Source organism: Haemorhous mexicanus, chromosome 2 (assembly GCF_027477595.1).
Source record: "Haemorhous mexicanus isolate bHaeMex1 chromosome 2, bHaeMex1.pri, whole genome shotgun sequence".
NCBI lineage: Eukaryota > Metazoa > Chordata > Aves > Passeriformes > Fringillidae > Haemorhous > Haemorhous mexicanus.
In genome coordinates, this window is record NC_082342.1 from 61,712,869 (window position 1) to 61,738,689 (window position 25,821).

A 25,821-nucleotide genomic window follows, 5' to 3' on the forward strand; every position below is an offset into this window, starting at 1 on the left:
GGGAACAATCACCAGCTTTGCCAATATTTTAGGGAAGAATAGAGGGCTGATTATTTAGACTCCAGAAGCAATGTAAAGACTCATGTGCAGGCATGTATGTCAGGCTGTGAATCCCAGTCTCTGAATTCTAGTGAAGCCCTTCAATTTAGCAGGAAATCAGCTATAAGCCTTTCTTCATTGCTTCCTGTTTGTTACTGTAGGTGATTCTACTCTGGCTGTTATAAATCTAGTAATTTCCCATGAATTGTATGAGCCATGTCAGAACCTGGGAGGTCTCAGTCCTGTGAGATGAGCAGTAACATTTGGGTATGCTGGAAGAGTACTGCATTTGAGTGTAAAACTAGAGTCACGGCTGACTGAAAGGAGCACTACTGCATGTGTGGGAAGAGTTTTAGTTGCCTCTTTTAATTTGGGCAGGCTGCTTCTCCATCATCTCCATTTCTGCTTCCAGCATTGGTCTTCCAAACTGTTTGGCTTCTTTCATGGTGCTGGCAATAGGCATCTGTAGATTAGGTCCTCTTGGACAGAAGAGGACAAGAGGCAGGTAGGTCTACAAGAGGATTGGATCCCTGTTTGATTTTGTTTGTGGGCTCTGTACTTTCTGCATCTCACTCCTGAGAAAAGCATAAACACCTGAGATAGTTCCAAAACTTGGCCTCAGTTCATGGAAAGGAGACGTAATCAGTGTTGTGGCAAAACTATGCCTCTGTGCAGCAGTCTTACTCCAGCAATCCTCTTCATCCTCACTCATGCACTACAGTGCAGTGGCGGTGGTTTTATCTTCAGCAACAGTAATGGGAAAAATGCCATTTTGCTGGAGTTGTCCTTTTTTCATCATCTTAATACTTGTGAACTCATTTGTGGGACCCAAACTGTTGAAAGAAAATAAACTTTGGTGTTCTTACTAGTCCAAACCTCATTTTCCTGGGTTTTGGGCATTATGCTGTTTTTCAGCGTGACTGCTGCTGTGTCAGTACCTGCCCATTTCTGTACTGCAAACTAGATTTCACTTTTGATTTCCATGAGAAAGTGCACAGGACATGCCCTGCAATTTAATTCAAGCCTGTGGTTGCAGACAGATAGATAAGACAGGCAGGTCCTAGTGAAGAGACCATTATGTAAAATGGCCAGATGCTTTATGTTTGTTGAAACCCAGAGCAAGAAGTGCTTGAGACCCCTCAAACTTTGGAAGGGTGCCAGGTTCTGCAGCCATATAGTCAGAGAGTGCAGGAAGGGCCCACTGGCATGAATATGTTACTTTGTACCTCCAACAAATACTGTTCCAGGCTGCTTAAAAACTCAGGAAAATCATAATTCCTGCAAGTGTTTGTCAGTGATAGCTCTACAGGCAAACATGCTAAAGTTTTAATTTCAGTAAGTCAACAATGGTAGCTGGAATTGTGTTCTACACTGGGCTTGATTTCCATAGCTCCCAACAGCTGCTTAAGGTTCTAAGAGCAGCAATAAAAGAAAAAACAGGAAAAGGTAATATTAATTAAATGTGAATTGTCCAGGTACATGATGTACTGAAAAGCATTAGAGCCTAATTAGTAAACAAAAACACATTGATGCTGCTTTGTGAATGCCTAGTCAGCCTCACCACAGCAGGCCTAAGATTTAAATTTTAAGGACATTAAATATTTAAAAGTATCTAAGTATGTAAGAACTAAAAGACTTATTTTCTTTATTTTAGGTGATACTGTCACTATTGGAGATGTGTCTTTTAAACTCAAAACACCGAAGAACCCAGAACTTGTTCCACAGAACTACAGTAAGGATCTGCTTTCCTTTTGAAGGAGTTTAAAGGCTTTATTAAAAAAAAATTCTATTCCCTCAGTCACCTCCCTGACTTTATTGAAATGATCTAAGAAATATATTTTGAGGAAGCATGCAATTTGGGGGAGGCTGTCTTTTTCATTACTTTATCTCTGGTTCAGCTGGTTGTATAGGAATCTTAACTTTGAATATAACTTATCCCATTGGTCAATGAGACAGTAAGAGAATAATTTCTGCATGTTTAATTATTTTGTTAAAAAAGGTTCTTATTCAGGGATTACTTCTAAAAATAATCTCAAGTTGTTTGGTCATTAACTGTGGCCATTTAGAATTGCCATTCAATTTGATATGATTATACATCCTAGCAGTTTGCAGATGTATGGTGGTTTTTTGCTGTGATATTTAGTATTCCCAGATTATCACATAATTGTTGTCAGCAAACATACAGGTCTTTGTGATCCGTCAAGTTAATGAGAAGTCAGTTGCATAGTCATGAAAAACGCTGTCAAATGGAAAATATGCAGACGACCATGCACGTTAACAACATGCGCACATGTACCTAAAATTGATTCACATTATCTTTTGATACCTTATTACAGACAGCACTGGTTTGCAGCCATCCTTATTTCCTGAGTATTCATGGAGAATACATGCTTCTTGAGCTTTTCCTTTTGCGCCATGGATCACAAGTGAATCACATTTGCATTGTGGCTTTTCTCAGTAGCAGCCAGATGTTTCCTGAAGATCCAAAATGATCAGTTGCCATTTGTTCAGTACTTTCATATTTAGGCTGCTGGATATCCAGAATGCGAGTTAAAAAACATCCATTAACAACTCATTTTTCCATTCAGATAAATCTGCAGACCAAAACTAAGCACGTGTAGCATTTTAAAAGGGTATGCAAGTCTTATACGACTGTTTACACAGAGACAAGCACTGAGAACTAATGACTGTCATTGCACAGTTCTACAGGTGGAAAGGGGGTGTAATCATTGACTTCAAGTGAATTTGCTTTCCAGAATCTTGTCTAAATTCATTACATGGTATTTTGAATCAAGCAAACTCCTGGAGCACTGGTCTTTTTCTTTGTTTTGTTTTGTTTATTTTTCAGAAGGATGGCATTGATGATATCAACAATAGACTTGCCACTGCACAGCTGGCAATATAAAAAGTTTATATTGTTTTTTTAGGTAATAGTGCTGCAGTTCATCAGACAGGCTTTACGTGGTCCTGCTTGAGCAGGAAGGTCGGACGAGCTGACATCAAGAGGTCCCTTCACACCTCAACTGTTTTGTGTTTCTGTGATTTCTGATTTTGTAATAACTGGGGTAGTAGACTCTTAATATCAACATGTTTAGTTAATTGTTTCTTACCTTTATTTTGTCACATAACATTTTGTCTAAAATATTTTCCCTTGGAAAGGTGTAACAGAAATACAGAAACATAGAACAGTTTTGGTTGAAGGTTACATTTAAAGGTCATTTAGTCCAACCCCCCCTGCAAAGAGCAGGGACATCTTCAGCTAGATCAAGTTCTTGAGGGGGCAATATTAAGGGGAAGATTTTGCTTGCTTTGACCATTTACTGGTGTGAAATCTGCCAGTAGTCTGTTGGGCCAGATCACTGATCTGCCTCTGGACTGTGGGCTGATGAATTCACATAACTCAGTAGGCATCAGACTGTCATTTTCCTACCAGGTGATCTGAGGTACCTGAAGTTTCCAGTGTCCTGTGCCAGCCCCTGTTACAGGGTAGCCTATGAGGAAAAGGTTTCTGTTTTAGAGTGTAATGACACATCCCATTCCTCATGAGTTCCCTGGGAATGCAGCCAAACAGTTGAGAAATGTTGCACAGTATTATTACTTTTTACAGCTCCTTAAATAATAGATTTTTGCTTTTCACCGTTTATTTTGTATGCCTTTTCTCTCATTTTGATCATCAAGGACATCAGTTGTCCATGCTAACCCATTTCCTTATTTATAATTTTGGTAGATTGATTTTCTTTCTCATTTTCTGTGCTGTAGCAAATGTGTTAATTATATCAATGCTTTACCACATTTAACAATTTAACAATGTTTTTTCACTATTACATATTTTGTTCAACCTGCACTTTTCAGCAAGTTAAATGTTAGCTCTATGTTACTTTAACATCTCTTTCAGTTCTTTGGACTGAGAATTATGAAAGCATTTGGTAGAACCAAAGGAGAGATTTTTCTATTTAATGACTATAAGAAAAAGTGGTTGAAAACTGATAGTGAAAAAGTTATTAAGCATGGAATTGTACAGAATAATGAGATCTTAGCTAAAATCTGACACCACGTAATAATAATGTTTTTATTACTAACATAAGTCTGATACCAAGTAACAGTAACACTTATTAGAACATATGTATTATTAGTTGTTTCTCTCTCTAAAAAAAAAAAAATTAATAATCTTGACTGAAAGGAGTCTGTGTCATGCTTGAGGTACTGTTGTTACTTAATAATCATGTACTGTAAATAGGCTTACTTAAGGTACAAAATTTTGCTTGTAAACCTAAGTATCAAATGAGTTAAAATTAAGTAAGGTGGAATACTAAGGTATTTCATAGCAGAAAATCTATTTTAAATACTTGAGTGCAGTTTGTTTGTATATTTAAACTTTGGAATCTTTTTAACCCTCAGTGTGTAAGTTCTTTGGTTATCTTACTATGGAGAAGAAAGATATTTTCTGTAGTGGAGTTAAGTAGATTGTATTGACTTCATCATGTGAGATATTTAGAGAGTGTATGTGCATTACTTAACAGATTCTCTTCTTCTTTTAAGAGTACTTCTATTTTTGCTGTGTGAAATGACTGCTGTAGATACAAGTTGTTTTGGTGTAAACCAAATGGAAGTAATTGCATGTTTATATTAATTTATAAACTGAAACATCATCTATTTGGAAAATTTATTGTAGTAGTTAATATTAAATTTAAATTGAAAATGTGCTTACATGATTTCTTTTAAACTAAGTCTAGAAATAAATAGATAATTTGCTTAAGTGGGAAATATCCATGAGAAAGTCTCTGCCATTGTAACTTTTGTAGAGGAGTAAGAGCTAGCAGGAAGTTCATTTACTAGTATTGCATATGATATTGTTTCCTAGCTTATCATTTGTGTGAAGTAAAATGTTTCTTCTTTTGTTCTTCTGCCAGATAAAAGCCTTTTAAAAATGTGGTGATATTGAAAGTGCATATCTATAATTTGCAGCAAATTTTAGATTTATTATAATATATGCTAAACTCAGTATTGTTTTCTAGGCTCAAAAATAGCCTTAAAAATTTGAAAAAATCATTACGCAGTAAAGAATGTAAATGAATTAAGTACTTACAAAACTTTACATTTGTTATTTTGTCACATAACTGATACCAAAATATATTTTTGTGGTACCAAATTAGACTGATTTTTAGCTTCTTTATTGCACCTTATTACATTTTGCAGAAATGGATAGGGTAGGTATTGCTGCTTGCCCTATGTTTCCATGTCTTTGTTTTTCAGGTGTTTTGCTAGGTCCCTAGCAAGTTCTCTACGAAATGCTCCATTTTGTGTGTTAATGTGAAATATTAATTTGTTTTGCTGTTGTTGGCAAATTGCTTTTTCTTGGAAGACTATAATTAAAGGTACATAAAATCTGAGTTCTTTTTCTAAGTGACAAGTAAAAATGAGTCATGCACAGGGGAATTTTATTAATGGGATTTCTGTCATAACTGTGTCTGACACCTTCTAGAAAGAGGGCACTTATTTTTGCACTGCTTGTTCTTTTATCAGTAAAAATAAGCCCTACATTTTGAGAGTCTCACCATGTCTGAAAGCATGATTGTTTTTTTAATTATATTTTGGAGAAACTTTATATGACTTTCTGTGATAGTTTAAACCTAAAATTGAATTGCAAGAGTGCCCTCTTTTTTTGTTAGGGGGGTGGTTCATGGCAGTGTACTGCTTTCCTTAATGGTTTCTGGAAATGTTATGAAAATGACAATGTACTTGACATTTTAGCTATTTATTAATCTTGACAAAACGATTCCCAACAAAGCTCTTCCAGGACATTTTGTTCAATGATGGCAAATACTCATTAGGGCAGGAAAAGGGATGTTCTTCTGCAACAGGGCTTTGCTGCTCTGTGAAGGTGCGAGTGCATTTGAGAGAGTTTACATGCAACTGCATTGAATGTGGAAGATTAATTTCAGTGTAATTTTTGCCAGATGTCCTCAATCTGAGCACCCCCACAGTGTGTGATCAGAAATGATATGTGTGTATACAAGGGATTAAGTCATTAATTTTGTTTGTTGTGATATTTTGAGAAATTATTGTGAGGAATTCAAACAGAATGTTTGTGCGTGTAATAGTCTCTGTCCTCACAGGATTGTATGTGCCACATATTGAAGCTGGGACTGATGTATGTTCAATTTTGCTCTAAGTAGGCTCAGCTTTTCCCTGGAATGTGTGCTCACTCTTTTTTGTGTTAACTTTACATCTGAGTGTCAGAGTGCAACACTTTCTAGAGACAGGTTGTATTGCAGGATCACTGTAATTTCATGCTAACAAACACTTCATTCATTGCATTTCTTCATTCCTAGCCTCAGGGAAGGTGTCTGCTGTCAGAGATGATGACCATTTCAACAGTTTGAGTTTTCATGTAGGCTTCCAACTGTTCTGCTGTTTGGATGTTGCCACCCCATTCTGAAATAGTGGGAATCTGAAATAGTGGGCTTTTTGTCAGTAGAGCTCTGGACATTTTAGATTATTATCCCTATTTTGTCTGTACTGAGTGAGGCACAGGCAAACATGGGGACATGGAAGCCTACAGAGAAGGTCTAGATGGAGCTCAGGGAATTGTTTCCACTGTTCCTTGTGCTTCAAAGCTAGGTCAGCTGACTCCAAACCACTCCTGAGAGATGTTTGTCCTCCTTGTTCTTAAAATGTGTTCATGATGTAGATTTCAGAACTTCTCTGCACATTTTTCTCCAGTAATTAAGGATTCTTTTGTGAAAAAAGCTTGTTGGAATGCTTCATTTAAGTTTTTTTGGGCACGCTTTTAGTTGCCAGGGGTTTATTCTATCTAGCATAGCCTTGATGCAGAGAACTTTTTTTCTTCATGGTGGTTCTGTCTTGCATATTGGAAAACAGTTATTTCTTTTCTAGACTCAATTCAAATATCTTATGATAACTTTTCTTGGTTTTTATCCTAGATTCTCTCATACTTTTTGGTGCTGGCCTGAGCTGTTGTGCTCAAAAGCAGACATGCTATGTCCCTCCAGTTGGAGTCTGAGCTATGGATAACTGCTCTGACTATGTATTTTTCTGAGTAGTACATCCACCTAGGAATATTTTCACTTATTCCATGTTTGTGTCACAGGGAGAAACTTAGTCTTCAGGATCCCATTCAGGGTTTCTTCCAGAAAGCTATTTGGTTTTACATGTTTCCTTTATATTATCTTTTAATTTCTACTCACATGGAGAATATGATTTATCTGTGTAGAATAACACCTTATGTGTAGAACTAACACCTGCCTGTAAAGTAATCAATTCAAAGGAATTGATAAATGAGTTCACAGTCTCATCCAAGAAGTAACTTCCCCTTTTCTAAGCCCCTGCAAAAACTTGCAATTTGTTTCCTTAACACCGCAAGACCAAAATTTTTGGAATGAAGAGTGTTCACATGAAAAATTTATGAGGAAAAATAGTATTCCAGTGAAAACTGTCTGTGGTGTAACCACATTTATAAGACTGAAAACTCTTTGGGTTCTGTGCATCAGCATTAAATGGGAAGAACAGCAATGTTTTATTTGCTAAATGGCAGTAGCTGAAAGCAGACCACATAGCAGTGCCTCCCCTCTGCCTTGGCCATGCTGCCTCTTTCACTCTGTCCTGGCCAACTCACTCTCTTTGCTCATTGTCTTCCAGCCTGAACAAGCTGTGAAATAAGTCTCAGTGAGTTCATTTAAAAAGTAAAATAAAAATTCCCTTTTTGAAATGTATTTATGGTTTTAGACAAAGACCTCCTTCCTTGTCCCTTCTCCCTTAGCTGTGTTTTACAGGTGCTGCTCCCTGTGTTGGATGTACTGCAGACAGCCATGGACAGCTACAGGACCCCTTGGTATTCAGATGAGAGGGACATCTTGTTCCTGTCATTAATTTTTAGCTCTCCTGAAACAAGGAGCCATTTTCAGAATTGGAGCATGCCTTGTAGTGAAAGTTCAGTGAATGCAGAGGTCTTTTTTATTCTGCTGAAATTATGTATATTGATGTTTTTAAGTGCCTGTTGGTTATTACGTGATCAACCAGAGTCATATGGGGACAGGAGTTCTGCTGTATTTTGTACCACATCTGGAATAGGTGTTCTTGGGAAGAATCAGTTCACCCAACTGTCTGAATAGTGGGAAGAGTTACACATCTCCTTCATTTATGAGATTTCTTCTGTAGGTGGGACACAAGGACTTGCCAGCAGATAATGTCTGGTATCTCCAACGAATCTTACAGCTTCAGTGAGTGTGCCAAGAATTCAAGTATGAATGAACTGGAATATTTCTGAGGCTAGCATAGCCATTTCAGTCTTGGCTTTATCAAAAGCTGATTTGTGGATCAAACAAGAGCAGCTGCTGCGTTTGCTTCAAAATCTATCTAAAACATTTTCTACTTTTCTTTTTTTGGGGATTTCTCTGTTCAGCTTCAGCTGCTCACTTTACAGAATGCTTGTGCAGATTCTGCTAGGTGCTGTTCTGCTTATCATTTATTACAAATCAATAGAATGCAATTTTGCTGTCCTTGGTACACAGGAATAGCAAATTGTAGCACCAGCTACTCTCCTGCATGGGCCAGATGATGTCTTAGAGAACCCACTGCAGAGGCTTGCTATGCACCATCCTGCAGATTAAGAATATAGGGCCTGCTATTTAACTGCTGCAAATCAGCAGAGTGCCACTAAACAGATTGTGCAATCCCGATCTGCATTAGATGCTATCTGACTCATCAGGTAATTAATAGAAATTGTTGTAATATACTTGCTGATGCTTTCTTCAAATTTGCCCTGTCTTCTAAAAATGTCGTAAAAAATATTATATGGTACTTGTGGTAAAGTTGATATACAGCTCTTGAATAGAGAGGATTTTTTTTCAAGTCATATTAGAGAAAACCTAAAAGCCTTGCAATGCTGAGAACACAGTACAAGTAGTTCAAAATTATACAATTATATACAAGATACTGTGTTTGTGCATCTGATGTTGCTTTTGAAAAGCATACTGTGCTTTGGAAACTGCAGCACTGACTGCATGTACAAGAAAATGCTACATTATTCTAATTTTAAAAAGACAGCTGGGAAGGTGAAGTAGGTTTAGTATCTGAACAATGTACAGATATTACATGTTAGAACTGAAGGAACTGACAAGTGGAAGCTGCCCTCTTGACAGTTCACCATAGAGAATGCTAGCTTGGAATTGTTGGCATCATTTATAACAGGCTTTCTTTGAGTGAGTTTGCAGATGTCAATGTGCTACTTTGTGATGGAAAACATGTATTATAATTGATCGAGCTGTAATCTGTTTGTGAGGAGAATGATGTGAATGGGGAAGCAAGGACGCCTTTTTCTATGAAATGTATCAATAAGAAATTGTCTTTTGTGACCTTTTCTCAAAAAAAGCAGGACATTCTCACTAAGTTGTATTTTTTATATTGCTATTGCAGAATATATTTGGACTGTTTAAACACAATGATAATATAAGTGCCCTTAAATTCCTTTAGGTTTTTCATGGAGATCACATTCTAAGATTTTACATTTTTTTGAATGTTGTGCACTCGTGTTCTCTTTTACATGATAGCTTTTCTTGCAGATGCTGCTGAACATTCTAAAGTCCTGTTGCTATTTATGGTACTGTTTTGAAGTGTGAGCCAAGTTTTTTTCTTGAGACCATCCTAAAAATGAAAAAGATAGCTACACGTATTAATGAGAATTATGCCAGAGGCATTTGTAGTCAGGCTGTGTCAAAGCTGATTTTGCTGTGCTTCTAGTGCATAAATTTTGACATGAAAGAGTTCCAAGCTTTTTTTTTCCTCTGCAAGCAAAGTATTTTTCTTCTTTTGAGACCAGCTATTGTAGAAATACACTAGAGGCACATTGGCTTCATCCAGGTAGAAGTAAAATCAATGTGAGATCTGTCCTAAAATTTTAATTCTACCTTTAAGATAATTATTTTTCTTTGTGTGGTGCTTTTCAAATTTCCATACCTGTCCAGTAGAAAAGTTTGGACACAGCAGTTATTCTGCTGTTATCTATTACCCTTTATTTCCCAAAGAATATATCTAGTAGGAATTTCCCTAATTTCCTTGAAAATCTTGTAGATAGGAACATGTTATTTGCTGTGAGGAACTGATTTGCACTTGCCCAGCTGTGTGTGGTACAATGTGCATTGCTTTTGGAATACAGTACTTCAGCAATGAAGAAGAAAACATTTTACATTCATATGATCTCACCACACCATATGTGAAAGCTAATCCTGGACACACTAATGACAGTTGTTCAGAAAACAAAACTAGAAAATAAGGAAACCTGAAATGTTGGTTTAACAATTAATCTGACAATCCTAATGCATAGATTGCCCACCTGCATGTGTATACTATTTCTGTTCACATTGGTAGTAAGGATATTGTAAATTTCTGTGGAAGCAGATGATTTCAAATGGATTCCCTGAGTGCCAGAGCAAAAACCAAAACCTTCAGTTAGTTTTTATTAAAATTTTCCTTAATCTCCCTTATGCTTAAACAAAATCTTCCTTGATTCCCACACAGTCCTTTAGTGCTGTTTCTGTAGTCTTACAAAAATGGATTTTAATTGTGGTTTGCAAAGATTCAGCAGTGAACTGAACTCCTTCAGAACCGAGTGGCACTATTGCCTGCCGTCCTTAACTCTGCCCTGCACATGCTGGTTCCTCTGTGTCAGATGTAACACCAGGGCTTGTTTTTGTAAATGTTAGCTTCTAATTGCACCCAGTAATCACACTGAAAAAAGGTGAATAACCAAGTATTAGTTTGGAGATTTCATGGCCTCTTACTCCTTTCTTACTGCATTTCAGCAACCCAGTCACTGCCCTTGAGCCTCCAGTTCAAGCCTTGTCATTGGTCTTGTCACACTGTTCTGAAAGCCGCCATACACACCCATGCATACATAAATCCCCCTCCTGACTTGCCTATGTTCCCCTTCCCTTCCTGCACTAGTGCTTTTTCTCGTGGCTGAGAAAGAGCCAGGCTTTGTTGGGGGAGTATGTGAAGGACTTTTCTGAGGATAGGGTGACGTATGGCAATGAGTGTGGTGTATGGCTCCTTCAGTGTGCTGTTTCTGCATGATACTTTCCAGTGCTGCCAACATTTGTATACATGTGGTAAAAGTGTTAGTTTCATTATCATCAGGTTATTGTTTTTTAAATTAATGCATATGATATTTCTTAATAGAAGTAAATAGATCTGCTTTGATTTTTTTTTTTAATTGTGGTTTTGGAAGCTGTATGGTATAAATGTGGAGATAGGACAAAGTTTGGGTTTGCTTGATAATTTAATTCTGTGATTTATTGTGTCAAAATATAAACAAGAATGCAGTTATCTTTAAAACAAGTAGCAAATTAGGCTTGTCCCTGAACACTAACCTTAGTCTGATGTGATCAGAGTTTTTTGGGGTTTATTTGAGCTTCACAATTTGCAGAAACATTGGGATATAGGCTGGATAAGTATTTCACAAATTATATTTTGGAAATATATTATGTAACTGTATAATGTATTTATATTATATTAACTGATGCTGGGGAGTCCACTCAACATTGAGTAATAAAAACCAGTTTTTATGTTGATCAGTTTAATGTGAAATATAAATCCACAACCTGTTTTTCTGGTTTATGTTGGTTGTTGTTTTTTTGAAGGATGAAGTTGTGCAGAGAAAAAAGAAATAGGTAAGATAGATGTATAAACTTTTATATGTAAGTTAAGTGGTCTAATATAAACTCAGTGTGGAATTCTCTGCTTTTCAGCTGTCCAGATAGGGCAGTATAGCTTTGTGTATTTTCATTTTGGAGATAAGCTCAAAGAAAGTGTTGAATGGCCGGGTATCTAACAGTTCAAAATTAATAACGTGCTCTTATCTTTGTGTTTCAAAGTGACAGAGTCTCTGGCCCAGTCTGTAGTCCACCATTTAAGATGGATAATGCAGAAAGATCTTCTTGGCCAAGATGTCTTTCTTATTGGGCCTCCTGGGCCTCTCCGGAGATCAATTGCCATGCAGTACCTGGTGAGTATGTTGGTTTAAATGTGTTGGAAATATTGTTATTAATGTCAGCCATTCTTATACTAGACAAATGGTAAAAGGTAGTCCTAGAGAATCTTACAGCAAGCTACTTAGGAAGTAAATAGGTTTTTTCATAAACGTGCTTTCCAAAGCTCTGTTTTTGTTGCAGACAAATAGAAAGTACAGACATTTTAATACATGTTTTTCTGCTTAAACTCCAGGGGGAAAAAAAGAGTTGGAAAACTGTGTTACCATATGCTATCACAAATGGAGAAACAGTTTGTTCTCGGCATTATGTATATTAGAAGATTAAGATATCTGCCTTGTGCTATGGACAACAAATCGTTTTTGCTTCATTACATAAAAAAAGAAATGAAGGGAAGGATTTGGGAGAGAAGTGTTCTAAGTAACATTTAGAAGCAGTTGTTCTGAGTGTTTAGAAAGAGTAGATGCGTGTGTGATCCTTTCTTGGAATGTGGGAAGGACTTGCCTACAGCCATCTGCATGAACCATGGCAGCATCATGTATAAAATTTCACATTTGAAAAGTAACTGCCCTTAAATGATCAGGAGGGGGGCAGACATACAAACGATTTGTATGTCTGCCCCAAAAAGTTATGTAGGTAGGACTAGGTCTGCCATGAGCTGTATCTGGAATCAGGTTGAGCAGAGGAAACACAAATGGAGGTGTATAAACAGTTGTCATAAAGATCAGGCATTCCTTTAAAGATCAAAAGATACTAATTCAAAGGCTACCTCCCTGAGGTAAAGTGTAGAGGGGAAAGCTACATGATTCTGAACTTTGTCAAGGAGAGAAAAGGTTTTTTAAGTCAGCAAACCAGATGTGCTACTTGACAGTTTGATGTATTCCTTAAAATAAATGATAATGAGTTTGGAATACCCTAAAAAAAAAAGACTTGGAAAAACACCTGATATTCAGGCATAGGATAGCGAACGTGCCTTGTTATTTATGCCACAGACTCTATGCACTTGAGATCTATTAGAAAGACTGCAGCTTATTGATTCGATGCCAAGCCAAAAATTTATGTGAAGGCTCGTCTTTCCATGTGAGCTGATACATGCTGTGGTGCCTTTAATGAAAATATATAAGCCTGGAAAACTTGTATTTGCTGCTGCTGAAAGCTACCATGCATTCCTTCACAGGGCTAGTTGTTGAAAAATACTCTTTTTTCCCCCTTTAATGAAAAGTAAGTGCAACTATATCTACCTGCAACATAAAGGAATTGGTGGCTTTTGGTAACCCAATAGGCACTGCAAAAGTGGAAAGAAAATCGTTTTAATTGGGTTTTATATCTTTGCTTTATTTTTTTTCATACAACTGTAGTTAAAAGCTGCCTGTTAAGAGGTGTTTTTTAAATCAATGACATCTTTAATTGAGAAATAAGGACTAAGAGCATTTCATTATGAATTTGTTTCCTAAGCAGAATGCAGGATAACCCAGATATGGAAGTAGCAGAAATATATCTGTTATAAATGCATGGGGGAATCGTTTTTATTCCTTTAAGATAGCAAATTCTAAGTATTTCTCACATTGAATCAAAATAAGAAAAACGATAACCCAAGAGTTATCCTATTTTAAATAGCCTATAGTTTTACAGATGCAAAGTGCATCTCATGACAGCCAGGGAAGAGAGGGTAAGAGTAATACAGTTCATCAGTGTACTGGCAGAACATGTGCAGGTAATAAACACAGCTGCATCGCACTATAAGTGTTACTGAACTGTGAGAGTTGAACATTTCAATCTTTTACAGAAAATTTCTGATTTTTATTTGTCATTTGTAGATGTTGGCTGTTTTTCAGAGTCTGGAACCAGAAGATTAACCTACAGGATGTTACAGATGTTCAATGGAAAGAGTATATAGCTCTTTTAGAATAGGTTTGGGGAAAATAAAAGTTTATTGAGCAGAAATTCAAACGATTTGTTTGAGGCAGAACACACTGTTAACATTTTAAAAATCGGAGATATTAGATTTTGTTCAGAGTTATTTCAGATCACTGTGCCGCTGCCTAGAGCTTTTTTGTACAATTATACCATTAGGTGTATTCTTAAAGTTCAGTCACTCGGGTTATAGTGCTATTTTTGCAATAACTTTAGGCTGTTGTCCTCAGGAGCTGACAAAGCGGGAGGTTGAATATATCGCACTGTCAAGGGACACCACAGAAACTGACCTCAAACAGCGCCGAGAGATCCGGGATGGCAGCGCTTTTTATCTTGACCAGGCAAGTTGCAGTCACACACCACCTAGTCATTATTCACAAGTAGTTTGAAGGAAGTCATGGTTTATATTATGAAAAATCAATGTGTTGGATTGTCATGTTTCTAATCCAAGTAGAAAGTCTCATGCACAATGATCTCATTATTGTCATAAATGTTATCTTTACCCAAATCTAAGACTACTTTGTCTCTTAAGAGTACTACAGGGTTGATTTAGACAGACCGTTTTTGGTAAGAGTAAGGTCCATTCTGTGCAAGTTTGATAAGCACTTCCCTTGCTATGTCTTTTCCTCAACATTTTCAGCACATCAGGTGTATTCCCGAAATGAATCTTCTGATCTAGTTTAATTGTGAAAGCATCTAGTTCATGTGTTTTATGACTGCTCTGTGTTGTGAAACCCAAGCACAGTAAAGGGAGACAATTGGGAGATTTGATTTGAAACCTCTCTGCTAACCTGGAATAAAATAATGATTTAAACACTCTTGCCATCTGTATTGCCCCAGTAGCTGATTTGGCACAGCCATAGAGTGACTTGTGTGAGGTAAGATTTCTCTTCATATCAGTGGCATGTTTCCTTTCTGATTATGCAGATAATTACACTCTTCATGTGAAATGTCTGTTTTCATAGACACCTAAAATTTTTGCAGAAGTTAGGTTTCTGGCTAGATTGGATGGGCCAGTTCCTGTGATGTAGTACAAACTTAAAGGAGTTATCTAAAAGAGTTTTTGGTTGGTGATGCTATAGAGGTTAATGATATCACTATCATAAAGGTGTTTCACGAGAGAAAACCGAAAACTTTGTTCTCTCTTTTACAGAAACATTTTTCTCTTTTTTTTTCTTAAATTCCCAATGATCACTTTTTCAGCTTCCAAATTTTCAAGAAACCTTTAAGCAGATTTTCTTGAAACCACAATAAATGGCTTTGAGCAGTGGACAATTCTCAGAATGAAGAATTAACAATTAATCTAAATGTATTTTATTTCAGTTACTTCTAGGACTTCAAATTATTTCATGCTTATCTGGAAATGCAAGGATTGCACAATAGGAGATAATTTGAGCCACTGTACTGTGTTTTAGGGCTGTAAGTGGCTTCTCATTTACCAGAGGACAAGAGCATTTGTGTAGGTTCTGGATTAATTCATGGTCTAATATCACTTCCACACCTGTCTGCTGTTGTGGGCAGCCTTATCCTCACACTTGGTATGGGATAGTCAAGGTAATTGACCCATGGTGTAATAGCACTAGTTAGCTAACATTTGTAAGAGCCACTGCATCAAGGACTGTAAGAAGCTCACTGAGATGTGAGATGGCTTGTTGCTTCTGTATTTGTCTGTAGACTTGGATCCCAGACTTTGATTTGTACAAAGTGAGGCTGTCTCACTCTGTTTTGAGTCATCTCACTCCAGCATGAACACTCTGGGAAGATTTGCTTCTTAAGATCAAGGTCTAAGATAACCACCTTCCTCAGTTAGTTAGAAATTTTCAGTTGAAAGGTTTTTGCCAGAATCCAGCACAGCAGTACTTCAGACCAAGACTTTGCTTTAGCAAAGTATCAAAATACTAAAATCTGTCGGAATCTGTTGCATCTTTCCTGAGTTCATGTTTTACTCATCACATTTATAACCAATGTGTGTTTAAGCTTTGAATGGAACTTAGGAAAAGAAATACTGGGTATTTAGATGAACGCTTTTAAAATACTGGAAATATGAAAGATGAATCTCCTAGATAGTGATGTTCCAGCTGAGGCTTTCTCATCCCGCATTTTTGTTAGATGCATAAAATATGGTACATAGTTACGTTTAGAACCATCATAGCTCTATTTATTCCCTTCTATTATTGAGCTATAAAGTTTTACAGATTACACTGGTGCCTGAATTTCAATGAGTTAATTTAATGATTTTGAAGTTTGCAAATGCTTTACTAATTCAGAGCATTACAGAAGCCTGACACTACTCTTCTTTAAACTGCAAACTATTAACTGAGAACAGTAGGAAGCCCTAACAAAATATTCCCTAAGGACCTTGCTTCAGTTGGCATAGCTGAGACAAAGAAAAGGTGAATTCATGTGAGGGACTGAAGATAGTAGACTCTGCTTTTCAGATTTTTGTACCAGTTTCTTTCCTGTAGAATCTCATGCTTGCTCTTCATGTCACCCCAGAGAAGACAGCAGAGCTTGAAAGTCTGGTTTCCAGGATATCCCATGTCTGAATTCTACAGCTTCAATAAAATCTATCTGTAGTTTAAGATTTATGAGGCTCTTTGTAAGCAATTCATAATATAGTAATGTAGTTATTTTACACTTTGAATAATAATACACTGTAACAAAATCTGGCATCTTGTGACCAGAAAGAACTTTAATTTGGGGGCTCATTGGGTTTGCAGACACAGAAAGGTTTGCAAAGTTGTCTCTGAGTGACTATTAAGATGTTGTAGTTGTTTATAGCTCCACATTTAATAGTGACAGATTAAGTGCTGTAAATTATTATCTCAGAGGTTTCTAAACATCTGCTATATTTTAATATGAAGTTATGGAATATGATTGCAGATAATTAAAATATATTGGAGAAGCAGTCATTTGGAAGCAGTCGTTGAAATTCCATATTGAAATATATATTGAAAGACCAGCATATCAAATATTCTTGCATATCAGTATTTCTTAGTACTTGAGTGAATCAAGTGGGAGAGTTGGAGTTAGGTAGTTAGAAGAGATATCTGATGAAGGCTGAAAAAAAGGGGTTTATTTACCTCAGAAATAGATCATTAAAATAAAGGTAAACATTGAATTGTGAAATTCACTGCCAATTAAAATAATGTAAAATATAGAACTTATGATGAGGTAATGGGAAATCATTTATTTTAATTCATGTACCGACAGCAGAAAATCCTGTTTGCTTGTCTTTACTTTGGGCCATTGATTTTGGCTTTCAGCTGTTAAATCACTGTTAAAAGCCTCAAAATTGTCATTATTGCTGTTACCAGCTAATTAAGTATCCTACGGGTTTTATTCTCTAATTTATTGCATGGGTTAATTATATTGTATATCAAGTAATTAGTTAGAATTATTTTATATTACATAAGTATTCAAATGGCACCTTCAGATTTTACTTTTATTGAGAGAAGACTTGTCTTGCAAAGTGGTTTTCTGCCTCTATAACTCTGACAGTTAAGCTGTCAACTTCATTGAACCAGTAAGATGATTCTAATAGCCTATTGTATTTCCAAAAATTAGGGAACTAGATTTGGTTTGTTTTTTTTTTTTCCCCATTTCTATATAGTTCTGCTTTTTATTTTGTGCGTACAAGTACATAAGTCACATTCCTAGTTGAAATTCTTATTACTGCAGCCTCTTACATTAATAATTATTATATCTAAGGAACTCCTACATTATTTTAATGTAGCAGGTGAATTTGGGAGAGCAGCTAGTCTACTTTGTTAGTGCTTGAGAGGTGTATTGCTCCAGGATTGTGTTGCAAACCACATTGTCCAGAATGCCCGTTTTTGTTTACTCTATATCTTCCAGCATTTACATGAAATGAAGGAAGCTTCCCAGACACAAACCATGTAAGAAAGTGTACAGTCTTTTCTGTTCAAGACACTCAGCTGAGGCTGCAATTAGTAGAAAGATGTCATAAGGTTATGTGCTGAATAATTGAAAGTATGATGTAATGTTTTTGAAGATTTGCTGATTAAGCTGCATCCACTGAGTGGATATATATGTATTTCACTGTCGTTTCTGTCTGTACAAAATTAGACTCTGTTTTGCAGTGTCTTTGAACTATGTGAACATACTCATTTTAGTACAATACTTTTACGTCCCTAACTTCACCAGCATCATAAGTTATACAATGGTAAAATGTAAAATTGATTGTCAAGATACCAGAAGAATAATCTTCTGACATGGCTTGAAACACTTCATGTAGTAAACAATTAAACACCCAAAGTAACAAAAATGACTTCTTAAACTATACTGTCTGTAAAATGAACATAATATGAAATCCCCTGCAGTAGCACTACCCAGTCTGGAGTTTGGCTTCTTTTAATCAAGGCAGATTAGAAAGGGAATTATAAAATAAGATGTGAGATTAATTGAACGAGATGATAATCATATTGGAGAGAGAGACTGTAATATTTGAGAGTGTGTGTGTATACACATATGTATGTCTGTTTGTGTATACGGATAAAAAGCTTTCTATATTTTCTTAAAGACATGTAAGAATGATTCAGCTTTTAACAAAAATTACCCACTGAGTGAAAATTGTGTGATTCTGTGATTTATTAACTTACTGCCTTGGAGGTGGCAGTGGGTTTTTGATGTGCTGGGAGGTTAGCCACAGCCACGTTGTCACAAAGTGTAATTTCATGGACTGACTAATACTGCAGTGTCTGTGTACCTAGAGTAAGAGGTTAGATAGTGAAGTCTGAGGAAAGAAGAGGCAAGCAAGGCACTAAAAGTGTGAGTGTTCCTATTCATTTTCTCAGTTTCTCCTATGAAGAGAAGACAAAGAGGGAAATATTAGGTAGAAATCAACAGTATTAGGATTAAATGAATCTTTGTTGATGTTGACATAATATATCTTATATCTAAAAGAAAAATGCATGTTAAGGAGCTCTGTATGGCAGCCTTTTAACTTGTAGATGTGATTTTGGTGTAATCATTTGCAATACTTCATGCTTCTTAAAGTGTCAACATTCAACTGGATTTGTTAGGCTAGCAGCTCAGACTCTGGTATCTTGTGCAGGGCATATAGATGAATGTCTGTGATGTAATGTGAGGAATATTAGGATCATGTATTTATAATTCCTTATAAAAAGTGTGAGGTTCTTTTTTTTAATTTTTGTATCTGTTACATGTATATTCCACTTCCTTTTCAGCTGTTATTTCCTACTATGGGGAAAGGAGCAATAGTTTGTAATATGTGGGATCATAATATCCATAGGCAATATGGATTTGATGGATGGTGCTCTGCGTCAAAGTGATTTGAGAGTGATACCTAAAAATTATGAAATTAGTTATCTGTCAAGTATTTTTCTTTTTATTTTGCTGCTCATCAGGACAAAAAATTTAAATTGCTCTCCTCCCTTACTCCTGTACAGAAGGTAAACCTTGCCTAGGTTTATTTCTATGTAGGTTTTTTTACTGATAAATCTGTTAAGAACCTCAGTTTGCCTTCTGCTGGGCCTGGTTTCTGGCCATGAGGCAAAACGTTTCACATGCCTGATGTAGCTGTGCTCTCGTACTAAGTTCTTTGGTGTAAAGCAGCTAAAATAGCTGGACTCTGCCAAGGCAGGGACGTAATTCCTTGTAAATAGTTTGCAGGCACTGTTGCAAAAACACCTGACTGTTGTGTTAGGGTAAGGGGTAATGGAAGTAAAACCAGATCGCTTGACATGTGGTACTTCAAAAATGGAAATAAAATTGTGTGGAGGAAGGTGAAATCAGTGACTGGGGAAACAAAAATCAATTACTGAAATGGACTGTTCCAGTTCTTGTCACATTTACATATTTATGCTCTCATCATATGTTCATGCACTTCCTAGGGTTAACTTTTCTAGCCAAGTTTTCTGATTCGAAACTCAAATAAATTGAGGAGTTTGTTTCTTTAGCTGCTTTTCATTCTATGCCATGGTATAGCATCATGAAATAGATGCTCACCAGTTCAGGCTGTTCATCCTCACTGAAACACTAATTCACTATCCTCACAACTGACACTATCCTCACTAATAGTGTTGCTACTGCAGACTGCTGGATTCCCTCTTTGGATTCTAGCTAGCCTGGCTGACAGTACTCCAGTATACTGCAATTTCTCTGTCATTTGTGGGAATTTAAATAAAAAAGGGAGTGGAAAACAGTATCTGCTCTGTAATTTTGCTAAACTCACAAGAGAAAAATAGCTATAAAACATACCCAGGAAACACTTGATTAACTCAGTGGGGAGGTAGGCTGAATAGTGACAATGTAGCCCCCTGGTCCATTACTGAGGGTCTTGAATTAGTTCTTAAGTAACCTTTTTAATTTGACTAATCATTTTAGTTACTATTATATGTCTTTTCATTAAATTTGAACATCACATTTGGAATAAGTGTAACTCAGTATATTTGTGGCCTAAGTTCAAAAATGCAAAACTGTAGCTTATCATCATCTACAAAGTGAAAAATTTTTTTTACAAAAGATAGAATACACTTTTTTGATGGATGGTAGGCCTGTTTGTTGTCTCCTCTTGGAATGGCATTATACATTCATAACTTTTTTATTAAACACATTTTATTTTAAAGAACTAGCATAAGATTTTCAAAATATTTAAGGAAAAAGATATCATTAAGTTTTCATTAATACGTGACATTTTAGCTTTTAAAGTGGCTGAATGTGGCTTTAGTAGACCTTTATCTTACTGCAGTTTTTGCTGATACTTCTGCTTTGGAGAAAGCCTGTTCTCATATTCAGTGATTTACTGGCTGTCCCCGTGGAAGTCCCAGGTGACTGGAAATCGGCAGGTGTGACACCTATCTCTAAGAACAGCGAGTGCAAACTTGTGATTGTAGGATTCTATTACTTCAGTCCAGTAAGTAGTCATCTATTTTAGTGTGGTTCAACAGGCTTCTAGTTTGCTCAACTCATGGGAGAAAACAATAGCTGGGGGATTAAGAAGCTTTAAAGCTGAACAAATACCTTGCAATATAGTCTTTGGTAGAGACATACATATGTGTGTGAATGACATTAGACATATGTAAAAGACAGTAGACGTGTGTTTTACACATATCTTGAAAGTCTAACAAATTAGTTTCCTCAGCAGGGGACAGTAAAAGCTCCTAATATTCCATTCTGCTTCTCTGTCATTTTTTTTCCTGTTATCTTTTACTTATTGGGTAGTTTTAACAATTTAAATTTTAGAGGTTGGATTAATTGTATTTGGCTCATGGCAATGAACTTAGAAGATATCCATTTCCTTTGGGTTTTGTGATATTTGTTAGCATGGTAGGTTACAGGCACTCAAACCTCTCATCTATGGAAGATAGACTGTACCACGTATTTATTAGTTCAAGTTTTGTCAGCCTGCTGCAGCCAGTCACCATTTTGTTAGCTCCAAACCAGCCCAAGTTTTGTGTTGTCTTTACCAGATGGTTGTTCAGGATCTCCTTTCATCATAAGTGACATCTGGACATTAGATTGTTGTGATGTTTATGAGCTACAGAAATTATTGGAAAGAATTGGGTGGATGAGTTTGTGTGGGATATTGTGTGGGTGGTGGGAACAAGATATTCCATTGGAAGGGACATCTGAAACGTAGGCTGCAGATGTAGAGAGTCCTTACCTCATTAGTTCTTGTGTTCACTGAGTTGCTTGTACTGTTGTTTTTCTATGTTCTTATGGTTGCTGTGCATGAGATGTCATTACAGGGATCCAGATTTCAGAGCCAGGGGCAAATCATCATCTAAAAAAACCCTAAAATGTACCTTGAGGTAGCTCCTGTGAAAGACAAAGCCGTTGATTACTGTTGAGCAATTTCCAGCCTTTTAATTATAAAACAATTCTAAAACGTAGTCTGTCCAGCATATTCTGAATGATGCCCAGATTTCAAAAAATGTCCTTTGGAGTTCCCCAAAAACCTCCCTCATAGATTTCAGGACAACCAGAATGTTCTGGTGTGCAATAAGCATTTTCCTGAGAGAAAAGAGCTACCACTTCAGTTCTGGTATGTGAAAACTATACTGTTAAAATTCTTGTGGCTTTACAAACTATTTTGGTAAGCTATGTAAAAATGTCTTCTTTCTCCGATGTTTTTGCATTTCAGCATGTGCATTGTGGTGAGCTTTTTTCTGTCCTTCCTGTTCTGACACTATGTAACTTCATCCATATGTTTGTACACTGTGATTTTTGTCAAAATTGGGGTTTACAGCTTCCTGCATTTGTTGTATTTCGCTCTGCTCACCATAATTCAGCACAGTACAGGAAAGTCAATGAAAAGCTGCCTAGGGTTGTCTTGTTCCTAAGGTGGTTTTTGCCTTTAAACATAATTTTTTTTTTTGGTAGGTGCAATGTGAAACCATTGTAAGGATTCTGCGTAATGTATTTGTTGCATAAAGCCACAACAGACTTTAAAGGAGAGCAGTGCTCTGTGAAGTGTTTCTGCTCCCAGCCTCTGGTAGCTGCAGGTATTCCCTGGAGCAGGTATCCAGGTTACCAGCTTTCCAGAGCTCTGGCAGCACAGGTGGGAGGCAGCAGCATCTGTCCTCTGATGAGCAAAATAGTCCCTTTGCTGCAGTGACAATAAATCTGAAAGTAAACTTAACAAATCCTTCTTGACCTTTTAGCAAGAATTTAATATGTTTAATCTCAGATTTAGCAACAAGGTTACATGATATAAACCCCCCCGTCGAATTTGTGGTTTATGTTAGACATTTAGAGTGAACAAAACTAATGAGAGATGGGGTCAATGCAACTCTCTCTGGGATCTCATTATAGAGTTATGAAGATTTGTTTCTTGGAAGCATTTTTAAAAATATTTTCAGTGACAGATTGCAAACTTATTTTCCTTCCTCTGATTTTTTAAATGCATTTTAGCTCCCATACCAATCCATCAATACACAGCTAAAACTGATGTTTTCAGAGGTTGCCTTATAGTATGCCTTGTTTATTGGAAAAAGTTACTACTCATTACCAACCAGAATGCAGAAATAGTATAAATCAGAGACAGATATTTCAGCTCTTCTGGTCTTAAGTGCAGACTTTATGCTACTTAACGCAAGAACTTCAGAGGCAGATGAAGTGTGCACTTACTTCATTGTATTCTAGAGTACAATTTCCAGTATTCAGGTGTGCTTTGAAGATGGAAGAAAGCACATTAGAGTAAATTAGTGCCCAGGGTGGGTGGTAGTGGTGGTGGTATCATTGTTATGAGGTGTCTTTGATTAAGAAATAAAAAACCATGATTGTGCATTCAACCTTTCCTGAATCTGATTTTTAAGGGTGCATATAGGTAGGCACAGATCAGTTGAAATTTTATTTTCCTGAGAAATAGAATTTCGAATGAAAATTTTGAACAGTTTCCAAGTTCTGTACTTTTTAAAGTTTGATCCCATAAGCTGATGATCAGCAGTCAGCCCAGTGTATGTAGTAAGCTGCTTCTCAGGATTGCAATGCTAATAAAGAGCATTCTCTTTCTCAAAATTAATGATTGTTATACATTTCCTTATATTTGCTGTCTACCCCTACAGCAGATTTTCTTCATATACCAGTTCAAGAGAGAGGTTTTTGTTAGTACTGGAAGCCTGTTACTTCAACACATCCATAGTGTGTGTGTGTGTCTCAACATGAGTCAACAAGATTCTATGGATACTCAAAATATTTTGAAACCATATGAACAGAATGTGTATTTTCCTCTGGCTAGTAAAAATCAGTCATAAACTCTTCATAGACTTATAATATGCAGAATCCAACCAGCTTGGCAAATAAATTGTTTGTTAAAACAAGTTCTGGCTATGTCTCCAAGCTGCATTTAGACAAAATAGCATTTTGTTCATGCCAGGTACTGGACTGTCTGCTGGAGACTCAGGTTTTCTATTCAAGCAGGTTGGAGCAGATTTTTGACATGACCAATGACCTTCCTTGGGAAGAATGTTAGTAGAAAATTTGTTATTTGTACACATTTTATGGGATGAGGAGAGAGGTGATTTTATGTTGCCTTTTAGGTAGTGCATGATGTCCTGAATGAAGAAAAAAATTCATCACTTTTTTTGAAGAATCAGTGGTTCAGTGGAAGAGAAATAATCTGAGGTTTAGTCCTTGTTTAATGAGTTTATTCTAGGTTCCTCGGATACTGATTATGAGGCTAAATATAAAAGTGTTGTCTTTTTAAGAAGGGAACTTGATCTGGAGATCTGTACCAGGATTTACGAATGCTTTTTTTCAGTAATGTTTGCCTGAGTCCAGATTAGATGCATTAATAATTAGGAATTGTTTCCATCATAATAGTGATGTGAAAAGTTTAGTCCCTTTCTAATTTGGCAGTTGTTAGTTATGCTTCTAAATTGCACAGAATCATCTTGATTAGTCTTAATGTTTAGTGTTGTGGTGGTTCAACACCAGACAGAAATTAAACTGCAAATAAGCCTCTCCCCTTTCCCCCTTCCCCCCTCTGGTGAGAGAGGAACAAAGTCCAAGATGTGGGTTGAGATAGCAATTTACAGAAAGCAAACAGCAATGGAGTAAGAAATGCACAGTCAAAGCAGCAATATTAGCAACAAAGGTATAAAAAAAATAAAAAATAGGTGCTTTACACACCAAAGGTTTTCACCACCTCAGCTTAGTTCTGGCTTCCCCAGACAAAGACGAGATGGTGGGTGCTCCCACAGTCAGTGCTTCTTGTCCCTAGCTCCAAGACAATTAAAAGCAGTGATGGACAACCCCCTGAAAACCAGGTCACACTATGCCATGCCACCTGTTCCTAGACAGTTCTGCTGGGACTCTGTTCCATGTGGCACTGCTGCTTTTGGCCAGTCCCTGCCTCTGGGGCTTGGATTGGGCTGAGCTCCTCTCGTCCTAGTTTTTCTGCCACTTCGTTCCCCACGGCCACTTCCCACACTGGCACCACACCTCGCTGGCTCTGCTGAGGTTTGGGTCTGTGCCAGCTCCACTTCCAGACTGCTTTGCCAGGCTCCACTGCACTCAGCTGCTTTCATCACCCAGAGCCACACTCTCCTAAGGGGTGGGAAGGGGAGGGCAGGGTCCTCATGGCCGGTCCTGGCACCCTCTCCTAGAGAGAGAGTGGAGACAGTGTCCCACCCGTGGTGTGTGCTCACCCTTTGCTTCCTCTGAAGCTGCACCTCGTGATGACTCTGTGGTATAGAGCAGCAGCCTGGCCAGCCCGTGTCTCTCTGAGCTCTGACCCCTCTCCGAAACCAGGGCAGGTGTCTTCTGTATCTCCTCAGATGGGTGTCTGAGTCAGTTGTGTGCTTTCAACCCATGCAGCAATTAATTTGTTGTGCTGAACTCATCTTTGTTCCTACTTTATCCATATGCATTTGTCTTTTATATGTCTGCTTTCATATGTAATTTTTTGCCGAGTTATTTTTGTATTCTGGTGCTTCTTCATTATTCTTTTTCATATCTTCCTTCTTTCTCACTGACCTATTTTTTGGCATCTATTGTATTCATCAGCGATTTTCATCTAGCATTATATGACAGGTTCTTCTGTAGGAGTTTATAGGAGACATGCTGGGAAAAGATTTCATTTGTTCTCCCTTTGCAACTGTGCTTGTGTCTGAAATTGTGTTTAGATGTGATAGGAATGCAAAGAAAGGCTCTGGTGCCTCTAAATGTTGCCTGTGCCCAAACCTGCCACATTATTATCAGCTTAAATTTCTGCAAATCAGAAGAAGACTAGAATGCATTGTATTGCAGAGTCTTTTAGTGGGCAGTAATTATGAATATTAGGTATCAAGTGTACTACATGTACTCGAGTTAATGTCATTGTAACAAAGTTGCACAAAATCATCAGCACCAGAGGTTAGTTTTAAATTTTGGCTCC

At 37.0% G+C, this 25,821-nt stretch overlaps 1 protein-coding gene across 2 annotated transcripts in view; it reads left to right on the forward strand.

The window, feature by feature from the left end:
• Window positions 1-25,821, forward strand: part of VWA8 (von Willebrand factor A domain containing 8) — a 182,733-nt gene that overhangs the window by 10,810 nt on the left and 146,102 nt on the right. For both annotated transcript variants that reach the window (XM_059839092.1, XM_059839093.1), the window contains exons 2-4: window positions 1,694-1,771; window positions 11,931-12,061; window positions 14,189-14,299. In XM_059839092.1, the coding sequence (XP_059695075.1) occupies window positions 1,694-1,771; window positions 11,931-12,061; window positions 14,189-14,299 (320 nt within the window). The remainder of the gene's footprint in view (window positions 1-1,693; window positions 1,772-11,930; window positions 12,062-14,188; window positions 14,300-25,821) is intronic.